This window comes from Triturus cristatus, chromosome 3_2, assembly GCF_964204655.1.
Source record: "Triturus cristatus chromosome 3_2, aTriCri1.1, whole genome shotgun sequence".
Classification (NCBI taxonomy): Eukaryota; Metazoa; Chordata; class Amphibia; order Caudata; family Salamandridae; genus Triturus; species Triturus cristatus.
In genome coordinates, this window is record NC_140584.1 from 490,576,800 (window position 1) to 490,596,601 (window position 19,802).

The window sequence follows — 19,802 nt, forward strand, 5'->3', positions numbered from 1 at the left end:
AAGAAAAATATGAAGAAAAAATGAGTCTGACAGCTGGAAAAAAGACTATCTAAGGACTCCTGATTCCAGCTGATCCTTGCTCCAGCGGAAAAGGACAAATTTACTTATTCTCCCTATGTCGCAGACTTGTCATCACAACCACTCATCCATACACTCATTCATTAGTGGGGCCCATAACACCAACACGCACTCCTTTCACTCGAATCTGTACACAGGAGAAAAAGCGCTGGACTTGTGGGTACCTTATTACCCATCAGGATTACATTTCTTTACATTATATACATTATATACATCTGCACCTATAGAATCCTGACCTTAACATCAAGGCACTCCACCACTTGGTCGACGGACCAATTAGTTGGACTGCTTGATGGTGATTTAGAACCAGCTAAAACACAATTAAAGCCTAGGAAACATTTGATTAATTTCTGTACTCAATTAAAGAATCACAAACTCATTTCTTATTAATCCAAATTTGTTTATCTAATATTAATTTGCTCTGCATTAGCATTTAGGCACTACAGAATATAACATAATTTGTTTTATTTCAAGAAGAAATCAAATCTTTGGAACAGAAGCATAGATTTAGAAATGCTTTTATATTTACCAATTATCAAACGTTGGTGACCCTCCGACCACACAGAGGATTATTCAAAGTCTCGGCTACAATCTCCAGGATAAACTGTCCAACCCACAGCAATAATCAAACCATCAGGTGAAATAACCTTTCCCAGAATTCAAAGAAACCCAAGGTAAACCATGGAAATCTTCATCAGCTCAACGTAGCCCCAACGCCACGGAAGATCAGCTCAGTGAACCACCGCCCTTGGGCGGATGAGGGTCTTTTATACCCTTTTTCTCTCTTACTTCAGATCAACATGCAACAATTTAGGGGTAGAAACTGTTCTGATTGGCCAGTCCGGGTCAACTTGCAATTTCTCAAAAGTTTCACATGACCCACTGGTTTTCCATGAGACTTGGCATAGCAAAGCGCAAAATGTATTTATTATTTTTTTTTTTTCCTCCGGTTCACAGGCAAAAGTTCCGAAGTAATAACAAGCAAGCCTCCTTGTAAAGGTCTCCCTTTGTCCCCTTGGTAGTTCACACCGTTCATCACTTGCCAACCCTCCATGCTCCTATCCTTGACAAGGAACACGATGGTACATGGGCTGAGGTCACTTGGAGATCTCCAGAGCCATCCGATTCTGCGCAGAAGTTATCGCGCTCACATGACGATGGCTTCACAGGAGCTCTATCTCAAGTACTGCGGCCTAGCAGGCCCGAATGCCAATTTAAGCAAAAACAGACATAACAGTAATTAGAATATAGAAATTAAGATTCTAATGTTTAATCCCACTCTAATCCCATTGTATATTAGTATTTTCCTAGCTTGTAGCAACATTTTAACCCCTTCGATGCTGCGCAGATTCCGCCGCTGTGCTGGCGGAATCTTGCGCGGGCGGGGTCATGACGGAATGGTTCCGTCATGAGCACAGCTCAACCGTGGGTCATGACGGAACCATTCCGTCATGAGCACCGAAGGGGTTAAAGCAATAACTCACCATTCTGCAGTACTGAAAGCACAGACCATCACAAAAGCAACATGAATCATGCAATTCTCTATTTCACCACAATCTAAAGTTAGTTTGCGTACCACAGTTAATTAATGAGTTGTTCTGCCATGCAATTATCAATTTAGTCCCGCGTGTGTCTTGTGTTTATCAAGGTGTAAGAGTTGGTTAATGATTTTTTTACTTCAAACTAATTAGTATGAGTTAATTCTTAGAATGATTACGAATTTCATTTCATGCAAAATAGAGGAGGTATACACAATTTTGTTTTACCTGCTCCATCATCCTTAAGGATTGGAACTTCTCTTCAAGGGGAAGTGGTTGGCTGGCTGTCAGAGATGAAAACTACTGTACAAGGATCAGGTGGCTGCCTTCTTGTTGCTGCTATAGGAACATAACAGACAAGTGGGCTCCTTGATTTGAAAAAGGCCTAGCTGACCACCGTGGATTGGACCCTTAGGAGACACTACATGGCTGGCTGTAGGTTCCAGCCTTGCCCTGCTTGAGAGTTTTGAGAATCCAAAATGTGTCTGTGTCTGATGATAAAACCTTAGACAAGTCAGCAAAGCTACCCCAGTGGCAAAACCTCACCCTTGGATAAAAAGAACTGCTTTGTTTTGCTTGTACCTTTTGATTCTAGTACAGAAGACTTTAGCAGGAGCACAGAGATGATGTACATGATTTCCAGTGACCCTTGCTAGCTTCATCATCCTGCTTTGCCATACTTTGATAACCAACCAATTTTCCAAGTCCCACGTTAAAAAAATTTGGTGTGACCTGCTCAGTGTACCAAATACCTGCCGCAGCGCAGTTGGCTATAAATCACACATGGGTTCTCGTCAACTGCGAACTGTGAGTTTCAATGGGTATTTTAGGTTTTTCTGCACTTTTTGACTTAAAACTTTAAAAGATCCACATCTCCGGTTCCCTTAGCCAATCTTGAGCTTTTTTGCTCATTAAATTTTAACTTGTTTAGCGAATTTTATTGTACTTGTGTTCTTAGCTTTAATGGTGTTTGGTACTGCTTACACATAGCATACATTCCTCTGGAAGATTTCTAACTGCTTGTGCCATCAGTACTACAGACTGTGCAGAGTCTCTTAGAAGTGGATTGTGGTCTAGCTATGTTATGTTTATTAAGTTAGCAGGGATACTTGACCCTAAATTAATCAACCAATTTCTGATTGCATGCTTGATCAATAATAATTTAGTAATTTACAATTTTTTTAAAGATAATAATCTGAGTAGATCGCTTGTGGACTGACATAGCTTTTGTATTTACACATTTTTTCCCAACCTGATTTCCTTGTATATCTTCATTGTTATTTGTCATGAAGACGTATCACATGTACTTTACAGCATTGTATCTCAGTTCATCTTGATTCACACTTATTACAGAACTAGATCTAACTGGTAAGCATAGACTTCTTACTTTCGTAACATGTTTTCACAGTCTGAAATGTTTCTTTTTTCTCCCATATGTTTTTGCTCAGTGACATGTAATCATGGAAACGGTGGTTGTCAGCATACATGCGATGATACTGACGATGGTCCTGTTTGTGGATGTCACCTAAAGTACACACTGCACACTGATGGAAAAACGTGCCTTGGTCAGTAAAGGAAATACTACATTGAGTTAATTTGTGAAAATATGTATTTCAGTATGTACTGTAATGAATAATATTTGCATACACATTTGAAATATAAAGCAATGGTAATTCCCTATGGAGCATGAGTGAGGCATCTTGAGATAGGAGCCAAAATGCAGTAATCAGTTGGCATTTAATCATTGTGTATACTATGGAATAATGTACTTGGCTTGTATTCAATGAAACTCTACTAAACATAATATTTATGAAATTCTATATTCGTCTGATATTTATTGTACTCTATGCAGGGATATTATTTTTTCTCTGATAATCAGTAAAAAGTATATTCAAAGCAACATTGATACGAGAAGTCACCATCTCATTGGCAGATCAGCAGAACCTGGGGGGTGGGGACAAAATGTTATTCTTGGTATATTAATGCCATATTTTTCGTTTTGTCATCCTTATCGTTAGCTGAAACCAGAAATTCTATAAAATAATTTAATGATTTATGGGGTTTGAATGCACTGCTGTTTGTCAAAAAACATGACACACACACATACATGTGTGTGTGTATATGTATATATATATTTTTTTACAGAGTGGTCATAGCAAGGGTGACCAGTGATAGGTATTTTGTTTAGCTTTCCTTCCCTTAATAACTTTACACCCTGTTGACAAATGTCTGTGAAATGTTGCAGACCTACTGCCTCCATTTCATCCTTGGATTCCTGAAAGGTTTGTGGCGTTTCATCAAGAGGGTGCAAGGAAAAAGGAGGGGGGGGGGGCGATAATTTAGCTATATCTGTGGCCACGGTAGTACTGCTGTACTCCCATGGTATATTGCGATGACAAGTCATTAGATAATTCCCTAATGACTGTCTTTACAAAAGCTAAAGACAGCCATGTTGTTTTCAGTTTGAGTTTCCCTGTGTTCTGTGTTACGCCATTTAGGGTGGGTAAGTGTGTTTTTCCTATACCTATTACCACTTTGGTAAAGTAATAATAGGTAGGGAAGAATATTTATAAGTTTCTATATACTTGAAAATTAATCAGGAGTACAGCGGGAGTACTGTGGTACTGAAAAAAGAAAAGAAAAAAAGAGGAAAATTGCAAATACACTATAAGACACTATATTTTATAAATGTAGTGTACTAAAGTGCATTTTCAATTTTTTATATATTTAAATATGTACAAAAAAGTGTAACGCTAATTACCAAAAATTACTGCATTAATAAAAAGAAAAACTACAGTTCTGAGTACACTGCTATAAACATTTATAGAAATTAAAAAAGAAAAATGTTAACCTTGCAAAATATATTAGGGGTAACGCTGTACTACTGCACACTCCATACTTAAAAAATAAAATAAATAGAAACATATAAATATTTTGATCTACCTATTACCACATCTAATACTTACCTACATCAGAAGGCATAACACGGAACACGGGCAAAGTGTACCTAACAGCATACATGCGTTTAACTGTTCTAAAGGCAATCATTAGACAATTATCTAATGAAATGTAATCACTATGTATTGTGGTACTCCCATATTTCGCTAAAATAATGCAACAACAGAGATCACTAACTTTAACTACCTTAAAACGTAATAATTTAGTTACACTGATTACCTAAACTACACAAAATAATCATGTGTGCTCTATAATATATAACCCTGCCACATTGTAACAAAATGTGATCCGTTTTTTCTTTGGATCCCCTTGATTAAACCCCACAAAACCTTTAGTCCTTCTACAATGAAATGGATGGAACAAGTATGCAACATTTTGCTGAGATTTGGCAAACCGGTCAAACAGTAATTAAGGCAAATATTTGTAAAATCCATAGGTCGATAATATCTACACATTTATAAACAAAAAAGGTAACCTAATACCACTGAAATAAAGTGGTAATAGGTTGTTAATAACAATAAAGCTTAATTCCGAATTATATGCAACTCCCTAAGCTATAAATCAGCATAACGCTGACCGCACAGTAATGGAAATTTGAGATAAATGCTATATGGCTGGTTTGTACCTATCCAGTTGTGACACTCATGTACTGTGGTATACCGTGAACTTAGCATTGTACACCATAGCACAATATAGAAGTACGTTTTATATAACGTATAAGTTTAATATTACTTAATCTATTTACATATAAAACTAGAACATTTACATATTATAATATGTATTTTGCATATATAACTTTGAATTTTTTCCACACATTTTAGCCCTATGTTTCCTTTAATTTACGCAATCCATTTTTTTACGCCACTCTACTGTATAACAATTCACTTTACGGCAGTCCACTGCACGCTATTTAAAGTATGGTACTCCAGTTTACGACACTCCAGTATGCGCCACTATAATGTACTCTAATCTACTGTATGTTAGTCCACTCTACTCCACCTAACTCCACTGAGCGCCACTCAAGTCTGCAACACTATAAGCTACTATACTGTTCACCACTTTATTGTATTACACTTTTATGTATGAGTTTCTAGACACCCCTACACTGTACTGCTCGCTACTGTTCACGGTACGCACCTCTATTTTTACGGTATTCCACTATATATGCTATTCATCTATGCCCCACTTCATAGTACAGTACTGAAGTGTACACTAATCCAGCGTATGCTACTCCACTCTACGGCACTCCATTGTACTGAAAATACAGTATACACCACTGTACTGTACTACAGTCCACTGTATGCTATTACTTTGCAAAACTACATTCTGTGCCACTGCGCTAAATGACACTTTACTGTATATTACTAGCGTCTACACTTCGATAGTTAACCCTTTATCAATTGTACAACATTCTACTGTATGGTACTCCAGTATATGCCACTCTCATATATGTTTGAAGATTTCACACCATTAAACTGAACATTACACTGAAGACTGCTCAATTCTATGCTACTCCAGTAGACCCCAATGCAGTGTACCCTATTTCACTGTACCCCATTGTAGTGTACACTATTCCGCTGTGGACCTTCACTGTACGGTACTCCAATATATGCCACTGCGCATTATGGATCTTTCATTTACAACACTACACTGTACCATACTAAATTTTACGTAAGCCCACTGTACACCACTAAACTCTAAGCTACTCCACTATATGGTACTCCAATGTACTCCACTCCAGTGTATATTATTCCATTTATGCCACTCTACTGTACCAGAGTCCACTGTATGCAACTAGACTGTAAGCTATTTCAGTATACGATATTCCAATGTTTGCTCCAACACTGTACTGTACAACACTCCTGTCTATAGTACTCCACTGTATGCTTACACTCTACAGTATTTACAAAATATAACTCTACTTTACCACACTCCACTCTATGCTATCCCACTGTATACTACTGTAGTGTACATCACTACACTCTATACCACTCCAATGTACGCCTGTGTACTGTATTCTAATTCACTCAACACCATTCCACTGTATGCCATTCCACGGTCCGCCACTGCAGTATGAAAACAAGTTACTTACCTGTAACCTTGGTTCTCCAGTATTGGTAACTTTCCTAGATTCCCATGGCTTGTATCATTCCCCGTCGTCGGAATGGGAGCCTCGGTAAAATAAAAAATACCATAGTAGTAGGCACAAAGGAGAAGAAAAGGCCTAGGCGTCCTCTCATTTTGTAGCTTATCCACCTATTATTGTAAAAGAGACCAAAATAATGCAACAACCAATCAGATCAGTCTCACCCCATAGAACCCTTCTGAGCCTCAGATTTTCGTAGACATTGTGGAACAATATAACAGAATATGCTGAAGGCTGAGCTTTCCCAGGGGAGGAGGGCGGGCGCATGGTAATCTATGAAAGTTAGCAATACTGGAGAACCAAAGTTACAGGTAAGTAACTTGTTTTCTTACTCCAGTATTGGAACTTTCATAGATTCCCATCGCTTGTATCAGAATAGCTAGCAGTAAGAAAAAAACGCACATTTTGTGTAATAAACCATAGAATAACCGTGAATCTATAACATCATAAGAAAAAAAAGTTACCAAAACATTAGTCAGTAAACATAATCAGATACAAAATGTGCGAACCAATAACAGGAAGGAGGGTTAGAAGGAAAAGCTCACCGCTCACTGGAAGAGATTCCTCAGGACTGCCTGTCCCAGTGCATCATCACTCTGCATGGAAGAGTCCAAGCTGTAATGTCTCGTTGAAGTATGGGCACTGCTCCATGTAGCTGCCCTGCGAATGTCTTTGATCGGCACTCCAGCGAAAAGAGCAGAGGAAGATGAAACTAATCTTGTTGAGTGCGCCCGGACCCGCCCTTCTAAGGGATTACCAGCTGCTTGGTGACAGTAGTGGATCGCGCTGCCAATCCATCGTGCAACCCCTTGCTTTGAAAGGGGAAAACCTTTGCGAGGTGCACTGAAAGCGACAAAGAGCTGAGTAGATCTCCTGAAGTCCTTGGTGCGTTGGAGATACAATTTCAAACATCTTTGAACATCCAAAGAATGAAGAGACCTCTCTGCTGGAGTTGTCGGTCGAGGGAAAAAAGATTTCAGAATGACTGGTTCATTCAAATGAAAATCCGAAGGGACCTTCGGGATGAATTTTGGATTTGTCCTCAGGATGAGAGTGTCCTTTTTAAACTGTAAGAACGGTTGCTGAATAGTGATAGCCTGAAGATCTCCAACCCTCCTGGCTGATGTTAAAGCGAGAAGGAGGGCTACCTTCCATGAGAGAAATTTAAGGTCCGCCTTATGAATTGGCTCAAAAGGAGGTCTCATGAGTTGAGCAAGGACTAAGTTGAGCTGCCACATGGGTGGTGGAGGTCTAACTGGAGGAAAAACCCTCAAAAGTCCTTTTAAAAATTGTTTCACAATTCTTGCAGACCAAAGGGATGGGCCAGAAGATGTTCGCCGAAATCTAGAGATCGCTGCCAGGTGCACCTTGATATAAGAGTGGGCGAGCCCTGATTTGGCCAGAGTTAAAATGTATGGCAAGATTTGATGAGGAGCAGAGGAGAGAGGATGAATGTCCTCTTGGTGGCACCACAGGCAGAACCGCTTCCATTTGGAACGATAGGTCTTATTCGTGGTAGGTGCGCGGGCCTGAGCGAGCACCTCTCTACATTCTTGAGGGATATTCAAGCTCTGAAATTCTCTGTGCTCAGGAGCCACGCTGTCAACTGAAGTGAGCTCTGGTCCGGATGTACCACTTGGCCCTGGGACATCGTCAATACAGAGGGAATTGGACGCAGGTGAATTGGATGTTTCTGGGAGAGCAGGAGAAGCTCTGTAAACCAAAACTGGTGGGGCCACGCCGGTGCCACTAGAACAGGGATACTCATAGTACGGCCCGCGGGCCGCCAGCGGCCCGGCAAGCCTTCCTTGGCGGCCCGCGGACCTTGCAGACATCGTACCTGTGCAAGCACCGCCGGTTGCAGCAGCGTGGAGCTATGGGGGCCGGGCCGGGTGATTCTTTTAAAAGCCATTCACTTGTTAATAAGGCTTTGTTGTATTTCACCTCTTCTTAGCGCCCCTGCATCTCCCCTCTGAATGAGTGGAGATGCAGGGGTGCTAAGAAGAGATGAAATACAACAATGCCTCATCAACAAGTGAATGGTCTTTAAAAGACCTGTGAAGTACTTGGGTGCGGCGGCTGTGTGCGTTCCAGGAAAGCTGACTCAGCGCTGGGTGAGGTGACGGACAGGGGGCGGGGGGTGAATGGGAAAAGACTTTTGTCCTATTTCAGCTCGTCATGGATGGAAGTTGCTAATAATCGTAAACCTAAGACTTATTTGTTAAAATGGCAAAAGGCTCTGTAGCCTTATTTTAATCCCAGCCTTATTTTAAGCTTCTACACATCGAATTATATTTTTCATGACATGTTTAATTTTCTTTTCAAAGGAAAAACAAGGTGTTCATTGAGAAAAGTGAATGCTAGAATTGCTACATGTTGCGCAGGTTGAAAAATTGAGTATAAATAGAGTGTTACCTAGAGAGCAGGACAGACTGTTTCGTTAATTAGATAAAAGAGATATAAGGCTGATGTTGTGTACACATTAAATATATTGCACGTACAGTATCACAAGTCTCGTTACTGTTTAATTCAGGTAGTCTGTGATCTTTAGATATTTTCCATCTCTGTTGCCTCGATAACAAACCCATCATCGTAAGGTAGACACAAATGGCTCACCGCTGTCATCTCGCGGCGACTCCTCTTTTTCAAACAAGCTGTTGCAACTCCCTCAGTGATTTGTGGCTGCACTTTGAACCCTGAAGGTTACCTACTGAGGGCAAACAAGCCCTCGCTGAACAAATGGATAATGCTATGGGAGCTCCAAGGACTCCTTCATCTTTACGGGCCGATGTCCAAGGGCTTCCTTCATATTCTTTTGGAAATTGATAAGAAAACAAATAGAAAAGTAGAGACAGAGAGGGAGGTAGACAAACGCAGTGAGTGAGGCAGAGGGAGAGAGAGAGAGAGATAGAGAGAGGGAGAGGGAGGGAGACAGGGAGAGGGAGAGTGATAGAGGGAGGGAGACAGAGCTAGATAGATAGATAGATAGATAGATAGATAGATAGATAGATAGATAGATAGATAGAGATGTGTGAATGCCGGGTCTGGTGGCTCAGTGGACGAAGGCGTCTGCTGCAGGGGCCTGTGTTAAACCGCATGGTCACAGTTTTTTTTTTTTGCTCTAGCCCCGCCCCCTCCCCCACTGACCCCGCCCCCACCGGTGCGTCCCTCGGCCACAAACCACACTGTAAATTTGGCCCCCGAGAGAAAGTTTGGGAGTACCCCTGCACTAGAATCATTCTGCAGGGTTCTGCTTTGAGCTTCCTGAGCAGTCTTTGAATTAGTGGAATTGGAGAAAAGGCGTAAACAAAGGCGCCTGACCAGGCCATCGAAAGCGCATTCCCCAATGATCCCAGATGGTGTTCCCTGCTTGTGTAGAACTGGCATTTTCTGTTCTCTGGAGTGGCAAATAGGTCTAAGGACGGAGTGCCCCAAAGATTGAAATCTCTCTGTAAAGTGCGCTGGTCTAATTCCCACTCGTGACTCACAGATTTGAGACGACTCAGTGTATCCGCTGTCGTGTTGAGGGCACCCGGAAGATGTTCCGCTGAAAGTGAAATTTGGTGATGGATAACCCACTCCCAAATCTCCTGGGCTTCCTTGGACAGCAGACGAGACCTTGTTCCACCCTGCTTGTTCACATAATGCATGGCCGTCTTGTTGTCCGTACGGACCAGGACGGTGGATTTTTGGATTCTCGGAAGGAAAGCCTGTAAAGCTAGACAATTCGCTTTGAGCTCCAGTAGGTTGATGTGGAGAAGGCGTTGCTCGGGCCGCCAGCGGCCGCTTACTTGAGGGTCTTGCAAGACCGCACCCCGGCCTTCTAGAGAGGCGTCTGTGGTAAGTACCAGAGGCGTTGGAGTGACTGTGAAGGTGAGACCCTGAGAGATATTGTCTCTGACCATCCACCAGCTGGCCGCCTCTTTCATAAGAGGGGTGATGAGTACTTTGTCATCGAAAGAGCCTTCTGTTTGGCGCCACTGCAAGTCCAATTGCTCTTGGAGCGGGTGCATTCGAAGCCTGCAATGCGGAATTAAGGGAATGCAGGATGAAATCGATCCTAGAAGGGACTTGTAAAGGCAAACAGACAGCAACCGTCTTGTTTGCAATCGACGGGCGGAGGTGATCAATTTTTCCTGTCTTTCCTCTGATGGAAAAGCTTTGCAACAAGTTGTGTCCAGAATAGCCCCCAGAAACTTGGCCGACCTGGAAGGACAGAGGGCCGACTTTTCCCTGTTAAGTTGAAGTCCCAGATGACTGAAGAGTTGAATGCAGCTTTCGACTGCTTCTGATGCTGTCTGAGAAGACGGTGCTTTCACCAACCAGTCGTCTAGATAAGGAAAAACCTCTAGCGTTTGTTTTCTGAGAAACGCTGCGACTGGGGCTAAGACCTTCGTGATTATACGCGGCGTGGATCCGAGTCCAAAAGGCAGGAGCTTGAATTGGAAGTGGCTCTTGGCTACTTAAAGCATAAAAACCTCCTGTAGGCAAGGTGGATGGGGACATGGAAGTATGCGTCCTCGAGATCCAGGGTGGCCATGTAATCCCCTGGATTGATGAGCCGCAAAATGTCCTGCAGGAATGCCATCCGAAACAAGAGTTTTATGAGATAGGTGTTGAGCTCCCTCAGGTCTAAAATTGGGCGCCATTTTTCTACGGTCTTGCGAACGAGGAAGAACTGGGAATAGAATCCTTTGCCTCGTTGGGACAGAGGTACTAGCTCTATCGCTCCTTTGAGAAGTAGTTTGTGAGCATATAGACGTAGAAGGTGCAGATGTTTGGATTCGGTGCCGCTAGGGGCTCTGGAGGGTGGCTGGTGTTGAAACTCCAGTGTATGGCCAAATCGGATGATATTGAGGACCCACCGATCTGATGTTATGAGTTGCTAGTTGTGGAGGCATTGTGATATCCTGCCCTCCACTGGTGTTACAGGGGCGAAGGAACAGTAGACGGAGCCGGGAAGCCGCTATTGGCGCTTAGATGAGTCGATGATTGGCCCTGACGTTGAGAATACTAGGGCCTGTAAGACTGAGATGGCTGCGAATAGGAGGAATAGCGCTGCTGCTGGTATCCCCCCCTGTATGAAGAAAAACCTCTTCCTCTCGCTCCACGAAAAGGCACTTTGCGGTATTGCAAAGTCACAAGGGACTTCGCAGTCTCCGTGTCCTTTTTTCATATCCTGCAGCGCATCGTCCACGTGCTTCCCAAAAAGCATCTCCCCATAGAACGGCAGATCCAGGATTTTATTCTGGACTTCAGGGCGAAACCAGGTGGCCCGAAGCCAGCCTTGCCGCCTAAGGGCTGCCGCTCCTGCCAGAGAGCTGAAAGCTGTAGTAGCAATGTCAATTGCGCAATCAATAATTTCCGAAGGGGAACTTTCTCCCTCCTCCAGGATTTTCTTGGCGTCAGCCTTAGAGTCTACTGGTAGTTGGTCTAAATACAGGGATAGGTCACACCACATCTGGCGATCATATCGTCCATGAATCGCCAAGGCATTAGCAGTCCTGACCAGGAGGCTGGACAAAGAAGAGAACCTCTTCCCCCACATTATCTAGTCGTCTACCCTCCTTATCCGGTGGTGTGGTGAGGGGCGCTGACGGATTCTTCGACTTTCTTTGGGCCGCTTGAGAAATCACAGAGTACGGTTTCGGCTGGCTGACCGACCAGACAAGCGGGGCTGTCCTCTGGAGCTTTGTACTTTTTCTCCAGTCGAGGAAGAACAGGCATGACAGTTGCTGGAGACTTCATAACTTTTATCCCCTCATCCCAGACATGGTCCACAATTGGGATAGACCGGACAGACTTTTTATAAGGTTCTTTGAAATCATAAAGAAAACATTCCGATTGTACTGATCGAATGGGAAGATCGAAACGTTTGGAAGCTCTTTCCATTAAATTGTGAAAACCTCCAATATCTGCTGGAGGAGAGTCCGCCGGATCCTGAGATGGAGAAGCGAGATCCGGAATAATGTACTCGTCCCATTCCCTATCTGGATCCGGGATTGAGACTGTGCCCTGGTCATCATCTGATGAGTCATCTTGAATTGTGACCACATTTTGTGGAAGTTCCGGAGGCTCTGGAACCGGAGCTTGGGGAAGCGGAGGAACCACTGGACCAGGAGATCGAGGAGGAGGTTAAGACACTTGAACTGACTGTTGACCGGAAGATTGAGTTGGAAATCTCTTTCTGTAATCCAACAGCATGAATTGGAGGTCAGCAATGAGTGAAGACAGCATGGCCACCATGCCCTGTTGCGACTGTTTCTGACACCTAGATTGTGGCAGATATTGCTGTTGCTCCATATAATAGTCCTCAGAGTCTGTGTCCTGATATTTTACATGTAACTGGGATGGGCTATATGCATCCCCGTAAGGACCGTCATCCTCCTCTGAAAATTCCTCCTCCAAAAGGAGCGCCAGAGGCAGTGGTGTCACTCTCCGAGGAGATGTCATTTCCGGGGTAATCTGGCGTCTTCTTATTGAAATTGCCACTTTTTGTATCGTCGACGAGGTCGTCGACGGAGTCATCGCTGACGAAGATTGAACCGTCGACGACGAAAGAGCAATCGGCGTCAGTGCCATGCTGGAAGCCATAGACGTCGTCGTCGACATCAACATCGTCGTCATCCTCGTCGATGTAGAGGTAGTCATCATAAGCGTCGACGACATAGTAACAGGTACCTCAGGTTGCAGCGTCGACGAAGCTGTCGTCGACGAAGGCAATGGAGACGAAGTTCTCGTCGACGAGCCCGTCGACAGAGCCAAAGGCGACGCCGGTTGAATTTTTGATGCTGTCGTCTACGGACCTGATGTTGTTGTCGTCGACGGACAGATTGTCCTGTCAGCTTTCCCCTCAGGTGGGACGGAAGCTGTTTTTTTAACAGTTTTGGTTTCTCAGAGGGTGGAGAAGAAACCGAAGGCCCCAGGCTCATTTTCTTGACAGATTGTACCTCAGAAACCAGCCCTTCCCTCTCCTTTACACCTCGGTGAGGAGATTTGATGGGATTACGCCTGTCAGACCTATCAGGTCTTTTTTAAATCCTTGGCAGGGGGGTCAGTAGAAGTTGAAGGAGAAGACCTACCCTGTTTTTGAGATCTCCTCGAAGATATCGCAGAGGAGGCATCATCACTGTCACTCGAAACAGGGTCTTTCCGTGACTTTAACTTTTGCAGCCAGGTGAGTAGACGTCCCTCACGGTCTCTTGAGGTCTTTGAAGAGAAGGTTCGACAGACCTTGCAGTCAGTAGCCTTGTGGTCAGGGTACAAACAATAAATACAGTCTTTATGTTTGTCCTCCACATAAAGCCTCTTTTTTGAACAGGTGGCACAGGCTTTAAAGTAACAGTTAAAACACAGAAGTTAAAGAGAAATCTGAGCAGAGCTCAGTGGAGACTCCCTTGCACAACGTGCGGTAGAAAATCTGAGGCTCTGAGGCTCTCTCAGGAGGGTTCTATGGTGTGAGGCTGATCTGATTGGTTCTTGCATTATTTTGGTCTCTTTTACAAAACTAGGTGGATAAGCTACAAAATCAGATGAGGCCTAGGCATTTTCTTCTCTTTTGTGCCTAGTACTATGGTATTTTTTATTTTACAGAGGTTCCCATTCCGACGACGGGGAATGATACAAGCCATGAGAATCTATGAAAGTTCCAATACTGGAGTAAACTTTTTTCCACTTTACTCCTCTATACCACAATATAGTGTATGATAGTACACTTTACAACACTCTCCTCCACTCACACTCCACTTAATAACACTCGACTCAACTAAACTGGACGAGTATTCCACATTTGTTACTAACATTACAAAAACCATTGAAAGTCGCACAAAAAACAAAGGTTTAAAATAAGTTATAGTTAGGAAAACTTTATTTATGTTTGTAATACAAACCCAACTTTAACTACAAAAACATTAGACATTCTAAAGTTATATTTTTAATTTATCATTTATGCACCATTTTCAAATGACAATGTCATACTTAAAACTCACATTTATACTTACGCATCACCTCAAAATTCATTTAACCTTCATACACAGCCTTTTCACCTCATTCGTCTCACTACATTATAACTCACTACTGTACCTTGCACTATTTTCTGCCAGATTATATCATTTCAGATGTCATAAGTATTGTTAATAATGCAATTGTTTCACATGCTCTAACTTCTATAATATGCAAGGGTAAAAATAGTGCATGGAGAAGGGGCAAACTATAGTTAATGTAGTGAGGCAAGTGAAGTGAGAGGACTGTATACCGAGATACGCGAGTTATATGAATTTTAGGTTGGTGCATAGGTATAAATGTGAGTGTTAAGTATGACATATTAAATTATATGGCTATCGTTCAAACTGAAAAGGTTTTTCTTTTTTTTAATTTGCCTATTATTTTGACAGATGCTTAGCACATTTATCTTTCGCCTGGTGCTTTTACATTTCTGTGAATCCATCAAATGTAGTTTATTTGCTAATAACTAGACATCCTGTAATAAATTCCCAAATAGACAAATATTTAACATGCTTAGCGTTCTGTGCATAAGTTACGTTTAATGTAGATTCATCAAGGGTGTCACTCTTAAAGGGAGGGCGGGGGGCAAAAGCATGTGCCAGTGCTGTTTAATGAATTTGCATAACACTTGTCAGGCTTTTGCAAGTTAATGACGTGCAGTAACCGTGGGTTTCCTGCAGCATATAGGGTGGATTAGTTGTGTGGTACTAAATTTAAAATGGGAGGTTATAAAAGCATTGATTTGCTCTTAATCTTGGCACAGTTTGATGATCAGCACAACACTTGGTAGACACCATATTTAGGTCAGTCCTTATATTTTGAGTTACATGCAAATCCGTCAAGTGGTGGCGCAGTTAAAGCAGAGCGTGTTTAAAAGAGTTAATTTTTGCTGATAATGTAGGGTCTGATTATGATGGCAGTGGGGCCATCACCGTCAGCCTGTCTATGGTGGTCCCACCGCCATTGGGCCCTGCATTACCACCCACCGCATTATGATGGGGGTTGGATGCTTGGCGGTCGGACAGCCACGGATCCGATGGGCTCAAGGAGCCCGTCGGACCATCAGAGGGTCTGCTATCCCTACAATGGTGACTGTGCCTGCCAGGCATTGCCGTAGGAATTACGATTTCCCTTCCTGCTGGCCATTTCAAGGCGGTTTACCCACCATGAAAAGGCAGGCAGAAAGGGACATTGGGAGCCCGTAGTGGGCCCCCCTTCCCCTCTCCCCTCGACATGGGACCTGAGGGCATCTATGTTGCCCCCCCACATATCCCTGCACCATGTGGCAGGCACTGCATGGTGCAGGGATATGCAAAATGTGTATGGTTTGTACTGTGGCGTGTGCTTGCAGCCTACAGGTCATGCCACAATACAAAACATACACATTGCAACCGCCTTGAAGGTGGTCGCATCGTGATACCGGTGGCAGGCCGCTGACAGCTAGTCGGGGGTGGTCCCGTTTCTGAAGGGATGGCGGTCAGACGTATGTCCGACTGCCATCCTAATCAGGCCCATGGTCACTATTTAATCAGTCTTTATTTTATTTTGCAGACAGTGATCAAGTGAAGCCCTGTGCAGGGATTTCTGGTTTCAATTAAATCTGATAAGGGAAGGAGTAAAAGTTAAGGGGAGGGTCAAAATATATTTTCTATGCTAATGACTTTGGTGACATTTCATAGATCTGGACAAAATTCAGCAGGTGCTCGGCTAGTTTGTTATATTTCATATGTGTAAATTTCATACAGATCCATCGTGATGGTATGTTTTTGTTTTTGTTTATTAAAGGCTGGTAATAACAGTATACATGCTCCATTTGGGAGCCACAGCATTCAATAAGCGTATTTTTCATAGATATGTGAGACTGCATGAAGACAAAGCAGTGGAACAAGATCTCCAGGAAACTAACAACCCGCCCTGCCCACCCCCCTCCCTCCCGGCACTCACAGGGATGTGGCATTATGTACTCGAACAGAGTCAAAAGAAAAAAAAGTGATAAACAATAAAATATAGACATGCGTCAACCTCACTAACCAAGAGGCAATACACATATAGTAAACTCCAAGGCAGTACACCTCTATGTGAAGAAAAAACAAGAAATAAATCCAGCGACAAGTAAAACAGAGCGACAAGGCAAATCACAGGTCAGGGTGGCTCAAAAGGTACACAGTCAGCGGGGCCCAAAAGTCCTTAGGCCTGGATTTTTCCGGCAAGTCCTCCGCATAAGTCTCCAGTTGTTCCCTACAATATGTCAGGTCCCGGAGCCATCTGCATACCGTGGGAAGCTTCTTGGCGCCCCAGCACTGTGCCACTGCTCGTCTGGCCATTAGAGTCGCCACAGCCACCAACCACCGGCTGCCCGGCTTTAAGAGTGATGGTATGTTTAAATGTGGAAAAGAAGTCATTTAAAAAAAAAAAATGTGACTTTTTTTATCGAATATTTGACACATATCAACAAATATGCACTACAATAATGAATAATCAGTGGCATACATCAATAATAATCCAGGTACGTCTAGACATGTCATAGTATCATATACAAGCACATCAGCTTTATCAACCCTTCCGTGCCCCTTGGGTGAAGTACAGTGTGGCAGGTCCTGCCTCATCATTCTGCATAGATTAGTCGCTATCATCTGATACCTGCTCAGGTGGGGGAGGTTTGCAAATGTCGCCCCGAAAGTGATTCCACTTGCCCCAGATTTGTGTCCATTTCTTAGGGCAGCCTCTGTGGATGTAAACAGATTTCTCTGTCACCATTGTGTGGTCCATGTCACAGCACCACTGCTGAGACTTCGGGTACTGTTCCGAACCCCATCGCTGTGCTATGTTGCGTTTGGCTAATGTCATCCCTAATGTTACCCAGTCCTGGTCTGCGTGATTCAAGTCCGTGGGCTCCCAGATGTTAAGGAGGCAGCATTTTGGAGCGGAAGAACTATGTTAGTGACTTGGGACATGGTGCATAGAACAGAGGTCCAGAAAAATGCCACCTGCGGACAGTCCCAGAGTGTGTGCCAGAAAGTACCCTCGGCACCACATTGCCGGAGGCAGAATGGAGTGTTCACCTTACCTATCCTGTGTAACAGGGTCCTTGTGTAATATATGCGATGTAGGATTTTTAGTTGGAGTAACCTAAGGGTGGAGGGTAGTAATGCCACATCCCTTGGGGACATCAGGGCCGTTTACCAGTCCTCTTCATCTAGGTCACCCACCTCTGCCTCCCATTTCCTTTTCAGGGCCACTGTTGGATCTTGTTGATTGTTTATTATTTTCCGATAAGTCAATGAGATGGCTTTTGTTTGGAGGAGGTCCGTGAGTAACCTGTCCTCTATTGGGGAGGACTCCGTTAACTGTGTGTCCGCCGGCATCGCTGCCAGTAAGGCATGTCTTATTTGAGCATATCTATAAGTTCCGGTTTGCGCCAGCTTATACGTGTCCTGTAGCTGAGTAAACAGCACAACCCCCCTTCTGCCACAGGTCCTCCACCCCGGAGATCCCGATTAGGTCCCACTGTTGGAATCCCTTAGTGTTTCTCAGTCTCCCAAGTTGTCGGGTGTCCCATAGCAGTGTCGCCTGTGTAACAGTCCCCTCCCACACCATCGCCCTCTGTGCCTCATGCCAGATTTGTAGTGTATGAGCCGTGGGGCCCGTGTAGTGTATTTTCTTAGTGTTGTTATACAACACTCCCATGATCCCTGCAGCATCAAGGTGATGGCGATCCATACGGAATGCGGGTTCATCCTGCGGTGTTTGTAGCCACTGGTTTATTGCAGTGAGGTGCGATGCCCAATAATAAGTATGTATGTGTGGGAGAGTGATTCCTCCATCGCACCACCCCCTAACTAGTTTTTTCATGGCGATGCGAGCTGTCCCGCCATCTCAGAGGAGTTTGGTTACTTCGGTATTTATCAGAGTAAAAAAAGAGGGGGAAATATGAAAGGGGGTATTTTGTAGGACATACAAAAATCTGGGCAGTGCCATCATTTTGAAGAGTGCCGCTCTGCCCAGTAGCATAAGAGGGAGAGAACGCCAGTGCTTCACATCGTCGCGGAAGCGGGTCAGCGGTTTCACGAGATTTTCTTCTATGAAGTATGCAACCTGGGGGGTGATGTATATTCCAAGGTACATGAAACCCCGTTCCGCTATCTGGATATCACAGTTCCGCAGTAGTTTTGGGGGGGCCATGGAGGATATAAAGCAACGATTTTGACCAATTAATGGTGTAGCCAGAGGCTCTGCCATAGGCCGCACAGATGTCCAGGAGGCAATTTAGCGACCGGGCGGGAGACGCCATATAGAGTAAGATATCGTCTGCATATAGTGATATGCGGTCCTCCCATCTCATCGCCCATCTGAGCCCCCTGACGACAGGGTCTTGACGGATCCACGCCGCAAGTGGCTCCAGCACTATCGCGAACAATAGAGGGGAGAGTGGACATCCCTGTCTCGTACCTTTACCCAGAGGGAAGTCCTTCAAAGTACGGCATTTTGCCACGATATGCACCATGGGTTTGTTGTAAAGACGATGTACCCAGGCACAGAACTTGGGGCCAAATCCCATGTGCCGGAGCACTGCAAAAAGGAAGGGCCATTCCACCATGTCAAACGCCATGCGAGCGTCCAATGAGAGGATGACTGCATCCTCTGCAATAGTGGGACTGCGAGCTATGACCCCCTGGAGCCTACAAAGATTCAGGGCCGTGTTGCGGTGGGGCATCATTTGAAAAGAACAGTGTGGCTGACCATGGTTAGGCACCTCAGTTTCAAAGTCAATTTGTAATTCTTCGATTTGTGCACAACACGTCCGGAGTGCGCCACACCTATGCTCCACTGTAGAAACAGATCCCAAACTGTTTGAGGGCAATGACGGTGCACTATATAACACAATTCAAAGAGCTTCCAATCTTTAAAACAAGGCTCAGCCAGCGCGTTTCGTTCCAATGGAACTTCGTCAGGGCTAAAACACTCTCTTGTTATTTAAGAGCGAAGATTAGAGGAATAAAAACAGTGTTCCAAGCGTGTTTGGTTCTCGTTCTTTTACACAATCTTTATATAGGAAAAGGCTGGCAATCTGTTTCCTT

At 43.9% G+C, this 19,802-nt stretch overlaps 1 protein-coding gene across 9 annotated transcripts in view; it reads left to right on the top strand.

The window, feature by feature from the left end:
• The window catches only part of SCUBE2 (signal peptide, CUB domain and EGF like domain containing 2), a 486,721-nt gene that overhangs the window by 187,757 nt on the left and 279,162 nt on the right, over positions 1 to 19,802 (top strand). For all 9 annotated transcript variants that reach the window (XM_085648142.1, XM_085648144.1, XM_085648145.1 and 6 more), the window contains exon 6: positions 3,065 to 3,181. In XM_085648142.1, the coding sequence (XP_085504268.1) occupies positions 3,065 to 3,181 (117 nt within the window). The remainder of the gene's footprint in view (positions 1 to 3,064; positions 3,182 to 19,802) is intronic.